We start from the raw sequence: 6,843 nt of genomic DNA on the forward strand, positions 1-6,843 counted from the left end.
CTGGCAAAAATTCATGATGCACTACACCGTTGTAATCCATGAAAACCGTCAGCATTGCCTTCTTTTTTGACTGAAAACGACGTGGTTTTTTTGGTCTCGGCTCATTTGGTGAACGCCATTCACTTGCCTGATGTCTGGATTGCGTGTCGTACTCATAAACCCACGTCTCGTCTCCAGTAATGATCCTTTTGATGAATGTGGGATCGGATTCAGCCTCGCAAATCATGTCTTTTGCGACGTCAACACGGTCTCTTTTTTGCATGAAATTGAGGTCTTTTGGCACCAACTTTGCTGCTACACGACGGAAACCCAAATCATTAACCACAATGTCTTGGGCGGATCCATAGGCAATGTTCAAGTCCTCCGCTATTTCTCTGATGGTTAATTTGCGGTTATTGACCAACATTTCTTTTACTTTATCAATTTTTTCACCGACTTTCGATGTCGATGGTCTGCCACTGCGTTCATCATCTTCGATTGACTCACGACCACTTCTGAACCGCTCGTGCCACTGGTAAACGACCGTTTTTTTAGAGAATCGTTGCCGAAACACTTTTCCAACGTCCGTACGCCACTAAATCCGTTTTTTACGCAAAATTTAATACAAGTTCGTTGTTGCAAATTTAAATCCATTTCTGCAATTGTAAAAAATCGCCAACACACACAGAGATAGATGTACTCTTGGCTACGTAACTTTTGCAAATGTCAAGTTATGACACTAAGATTTGAAGGGAATATCAACAACAGATGTACCAATTTAACAAAAAAACAGAACTCAAATCGGAACGATGGGAGCGCCACACGGTGGTTATTCCGGGAACTTTTTGATCAAGGTAGTATTGCAAAGGGTCATTCGAAAGCAGACAAGCCCCGACTGATAATGAGAATAAATTATGCGATCACTTGCATTAGTAGTGCCATAATTAAATTTTTATATCAATATTTATGGCTAATGAAATATTCCCATTATAACTTAACAATCTAAAACTTGACAAAAACCCAGAAAATATTTAGGTCTATATTAAATGACTATAACTTTCCTCTGCTTCTTAGATTAAGTGTAATGATAATTAGATGAACTGTTAGTTTAACACACAAGCATGCGGGCATGGAGCTAAATCTCAAAGCATGAACCCATGTTTCTCAAGAGTTGATAGAATAAGCAAATTACACAGCTTTCACCTAGCAAAATGAGGCTTCTCTAAAGTAGTTTTATCCCAGTATATTGAAAAAAACAACGCCCAATTGGCTGCATTAAGCATTTATTTTCACAAAAGAATTAAGGCCAACAGATTCATAGGACAAAGGCATTACTTTTTGCCCTTCTTTTTCTCTTTCGGGACTTTAACAGCATCATCAGGATTTTCAGCTGCTTCCTTCGCACGCTTCTGCCTGATTCCAACGAGCCTAGCATCCGCACGGGCCTGAAAATAGAATAGAAAATGTCACATTTGAAAAATTTAGAAAGGCTGCGGCATAAAAAAATCGAATTGTCACCAGAAAGTTACATTGACCCCTTTATAAAGGCTTCATTTGCTATGATGCAGTAATCACATCAGAAAACAAACCCTTCTAGGAATACCTTCACAGTGTTCTGATTTAGATGTATATCGAGCTTCATTGGGCTGACATAAGATTTTTCAAGAAAGTTTAACCTATTGAGGATAGTCAACACTTTCTCTCCACTTGTATTTATATATTCATGTGGTCTCCAGCTTCAGTGGGATTGATTGTAATCATAATTATCATTAATCGGATCCCAAATAACATCATCAGCAAGAAGACTTCAATATAAATCCAGGCACATTGGCACTGGATCACTTCAAAATTCCAAATTAAAAAAAGAGGGACACAAAAAATTGATTGAAGGGGATACCAAATTCTAGGATGGAACACCAATTAATATGCCATATTGAATTAAAACCTAAGTCTTTGAACTATCCGTCTTACCTTAAAATAAAAAAATTGGCTTTGGAACAATTTCTGACGAGCCTTTCAATAGCTATATTGATAATCTGTGAACATACACCGCTAGCAGGGCCATATATACTCGAGATGTAAAAAAGTCATACATGAAGTGCTTTGTTCCTTGCACACCACCCATGGGTGCACACTTCATTATCATATATCATTACACCTGAACATTCCATATAAAATAAAAATTGATAATGGCAAAAGAGTGAAATGTGATCAACCACAAGAGTAAAGGTAAAAATACTGGTTCCCAACACAGTAGGTAAGTGTTTGCATAAGAACCGTGGTCTGACAGGACACTTTGACATCCCACACTACATTTTTCTTCAATTCGACGTACTTTTTAGTGCTATGCTACCATCACAATTATTAATTCCCTCCACCTAGCCTATGTTCTCCCCTCTATAACAACCCTATGGATTCCATTAAAATCTCTCCATCTTGCCTCCCTTTGCTTTCAGGCAATAACCCCCTTTCTTCTTCCACAACATTTGTTGTACCAATTCATCTGTTTTCCTTCCCATCCATTCGACCAGTTCATACCTTCTCAAAGCCCATTTTTTTAAATATTTCAATCTATGATGGACCACAGGATTAGATTAGCGGCTTTTGAAAAGTGGGCGCATGGAAGTATGGATAAGGTAAAGTGGACAGCAAGCGGTGAGGAAAGCACTTCCTCAAAACAAATTAAGTGCTTTCCTCACCTCTACTTGAAGTGAAGTATGTGTGGGAGGAGAGAGGATAAGTAAGATAAATGAAAAGGAGGCAGTAGAGAAGGATTCATTGTGATTTCACCGGTAGTGGGATGCTGAAGGCTGATAGAAAGAAGAATAAAAAAAAATAGGAAGAAGCAGGAATAGGATAGCGATCCTGGACAGAATGAACGAAGGATAAAGAGATGTATGGTAGGATGTTGGGTTGTGTTTTGTTAGGACACAAAATATTTATTTGGCAGTTGTGTCCATCCAAAACGTACCTTAACTGGCAAATTATCTATTTTAATAATTCATGCACATTATATTGTTTTAATGTCCATGTTTCCGTGTCACACAAAATCACTCCATATCAAAGTTTACACTATTTTCCACATGTCTTTACTTAATGCTTCTATCACACACTCCCTCCTCCTTTAAAAGGTTCCTTGCCCAACACAATTCTTATTCAGTCCTTAAACTTTGACCATTTGGGTCCAATACATTACTGAGATAGGTAACCTTCCACCCACTATAGTTTCCATGACAAATCAATCTAATTAAATGCATGCTTACATTTCACCATCATCATTCAAAGAAGAATTCCAAAAGAAAATGTAACCAGGTAATCATTTAGATCTCAGGTTTCTCAATTCATGCAATAGGCATATAAAATTATTCATAAATCAAGCCACCTACACTGCAGTGTAAATTGAAATGATATAACAATGCCTTGCAATTTATGAAGCAATTTAAAAAACTTGATTTAAATACTCCCAATAAAACTTCCAAAATCTGCCCAATAAGGCCAGATAAAATGGTTTCTTTCTCTTTTGAATTTTAATGCATAACATCGTGAACACATCACACAATACGAGGGTAGGCTGAAAACTAATGCACACATGCTTATAGACTACAAACAAAATGACCCTCAGAAGCACTCTTGGTGGCATGTGGAAGTAACATTCCATCTCGACATGCATGTGCAGGTTTGAGGTTGTTTCACTCATCCAGTGTATTTCGAGAAGCGGAAGTATGGAGACTTGTTCTAGTGCTATATCAATGCAAGTTAAACAGCGGGCAGTAAACAAATTTTTAACAGCAGAAAAAGTGCCTCCTCCTGAAATTTATCATCATTTAAAGGCGGTTCAAAGTGACGATGCTGTTGATAGGTCCACTGTAAATTGATGGGTAGTAAAATTTCGTGGTTGCGAGCCTGGAAAGCCATAATTGTTGATGATACACTGAGTAGATGTCTGATCACTGCCACAGAGGATAATTATTGAAAACTTGTAGAAGATTTGATTGAAAATGACCGGCAAATCACTCAAAGCACATAGCAAACCATATTAAAATAAATATATAATTTTGAAACTTAAGAATTTAACTTTAATGTACTTTCTGCCCAATCTTGCTATTTGTTTTTGTTCACGCTCTACAAACCTGTGCATTACTTTTCAGCCTACCCTCGTACATTGAAGCCAATTTCTAAGGACTGGGCTTGAGATTTTGTTAAAAACATTCTACGGGTCATTTATTGACAAATTGTTACCACCTAACCACTGCAGATACAAGATATTACACAGAAAAATATTAAGATATCTTAACATTTCCAATGGAGATCAGATCAGAATTCTTGAGTTAAGTCATGTTTGGCTCACTTAATTACCCACTGCGGTGACCAAGGGTATGTAAAAAATGGTGTTTCTCCCTTTGAAAATCCATGGTGAAATAGGTCCACACTATTCCATAACAGTAGAGTGTTGCTGGGAATCTTTCTGTTTAGACTGATTTACAATAAAATGAGTTACCATCAGAACAAAGAAATTAACTGCTTCCCCAGTTCACCTTTTAACGTTTTAGCCCACAATAGAGAAGGCAATTACGGACCAAATGAGGCAAGTTGAAGGCACCTAGCCATTTACATAGATGGGAGCTCATTCAAGGGATGCTTGGGGCGGGGAAGATTTAGGCCTTAAGGAGTACTCAAGGGCCAATGAGGAAATTACTTGCACACATAAAATAGAAATATCAGTTTAAGCAAGAGCTCAAAATAGCTATTTTCAACCTATAATTTTCAATATAATTACGGAAGAAATTTTCTCCACGCAGGATTAAGAAACGATGACAGGGGACTCAGGAGAGATTACATTTTTGGTGTGGCCTAGTCCAGTCATGGATTCAGTACAGAGTAGATAGAATATTACATTTCCCTTAGATCTTAAGGCTATCATGATACAGTGAGTATGAAGTGCAAGAAAATGGTTAATACTGCATTGATAAAGCAAGCATATGCACACATTTTACTTGTATATTGAGACATTTGAAATTATAATTAATGCTTTTTATTTGCTTCACATACTTAGAGCTGCATTTAATCCATCATATTTTTCACCTATGAAGATGAGAGTGATACTTATTTCTTTCAGTCTTCTAACCTATCTCCTACGCAAAAGGAGTTTGTTTCAACTCAAAATGAAATTAGTTTAGCTAGATACTTTACATGCACTTGAATTTATGGTTGTCTCCAGCTTCAGTGGGATTGCTGTAATCACATACATCATCAATCGGATCCCAAATCACATCATTAGCAGGAAACTACCATAATATCCAATCTTAGGTGATACGATCATAGGAATCTCGTAAATCGGAAATAATAGAACGATTAATTCGACTGGAACTATAGATGGGAGGATCCTACTAAGACAACATTTTTAACATGGTACAACGCAAGTTACAACCCGATTTAACAATTCTCTACTATCATGTATGACGAGTCAAAAATATTAGGATAAACTAATTGGCGTATGCATACAGTCACGTAGAAATGTAAAGTCCCAACGAAGGATTTCTACATATGAAAAACTTTACCTGTCTAAGAGCAGTGAATGCAGAGAATTTCTTCTCCTCTTCTGTAATAGGACGAGCACGAGGTTTGCCGGATTGCTGGCGGATCGGCATTACTGGCCCCTTCAGCTGTGTGGCAACTTTCCGTTCTTCCTCCTGCAACAAAACAAATATTCATGAATGAGAAATAACATTTCGCCCGGCTTAAACTGAAAGAAAAACCCAACCCAATTACTCACACCCTACGCATGGGTACATTATTCTAAGCGGTCTTATCACATGAAATCCTTTATGGAGGGCGAAAAATGGAAGCATATATTTAGATCTTCCATACCACACAATGAATAAACAATTTTGATTAATGAAATCGTAAGTCATAATATGACGAGTCCATTGTTCTCAAAATTCAACACCTACATAATGCCCCACAAAGGCGTGTGACGGGGGTTACAAAATACCGTAAATATGGTAAAACCAACTTACTTAATATATAAATACTTACAGTGGCTTCACCCTTCTTTAACTTTTTCTTGGGATTCAGCGGGAACAAGATAAGTTTTGAGCGGTACTCCTTCAGTCTCTGAACGTTCATCTGAAGTGATTCCACGGATTTGTTTCGCCTGCGATGATCAACAGCTATTCCAATTGTTTTGGCAAATCCTGTATTAAGACCTGCTGCCTAATAACAGTACATCAGCATACGTTACTTTGTTCAAAACACACTAGGTCATTACAATAAGAAACAACAGAAAATTTGCTTACCCTGACTTCCTCGAGGGTAAAACCCTTTCCTGCTCGTAGCTTAGTATGATACCTAGCAGTTGGACAACGTACAATAGGACGGAGACGTCCTGTTGCAGGTTTTGGTGCTATGGCTCGGGCTTTCTTAATTCGATTTTGCCTTCTCCTGTATTTTCGCGCAGGCTGATTAAACCATGTCTTCACATACCTTTGCCAATCTTTATGGAAATGCCCATTAGGGATCATATTATTCCTTTTAGGAGCCATCGTGCCGCTCCGCTCTGAAATAACAAATCTCCATTAATATTAACAAATATTACTTCAAACAAGAAATTAAATTTCAAAATATCTATTTTGTATAAGGTTTAGTTCTAATTCTTGTACCACACGTAGGATGGCCTCAAATTTTAAAGATTACTTCCCACATGCATTCGATACTTACATGCGTACACCACCGGAAGAACGACACGTATAGGAAGGAACGGAAGTGATGAATATGCTAGACGTCCCTCATTGGTTGGTTTGCCGAGTCCATAGGTCCCGTCTGTCAATATCGTGTATATGGCACTGTAGTCCATTTCCGTTCCAC

At 37.7% G+C, this 6,843-nt stretch overlaps 1 protein-coding gene across 1 annotated transcript; it reads right to left on the reverse strand.

Moving 5' to 3' along the window:
* Window positions 1-1,245: 1,245 nt before the first annotated feature.
* On the reverse strand, window positions 1,246-6,813 carry RpL13 (ribosomal protein L13). Its single transcript, XM_071587304.1, has 5 exons — window positions 6,697-6,813; window positions 6,276-6,535; window positions 6,016-6,192; window positions 5,538-5,669; window positions 1,246-1,424 (listed from the first exon to the last, which is right to left on the reverse strand). The coding sequence occupies exons 2-5, from the start codon at window positions 6,519-6,521 to the stop codon at window positions 1,311-1,313; spliced, it is 669 nt and encodes a 222-aa protein (XP_071443405.1). The 5' UTR covers window positions 6,522-6,535; window positions 6,697-6,813; the 3' UTR covers window positions 1,246-1,310.
* Between the last annotated feature and the right edge of the window lie 30 nt (window positions 6,814-6,843).

Source organism: Hetaerina americana, unplaced genomic scaffold (assembly GCF_022747635.1).
Source record: "Hetaerina americana unplaced genomic scaffold, ioHetAmer1.1.p SCAF_3, whole genome shotgun sequence".
Taxonomy (NCBI): Eukaryota; Metazoa; Arthropoda; class Insecta; order Odonata; family Calopterygidae; genus Hetaerina; species Hetaerina americana.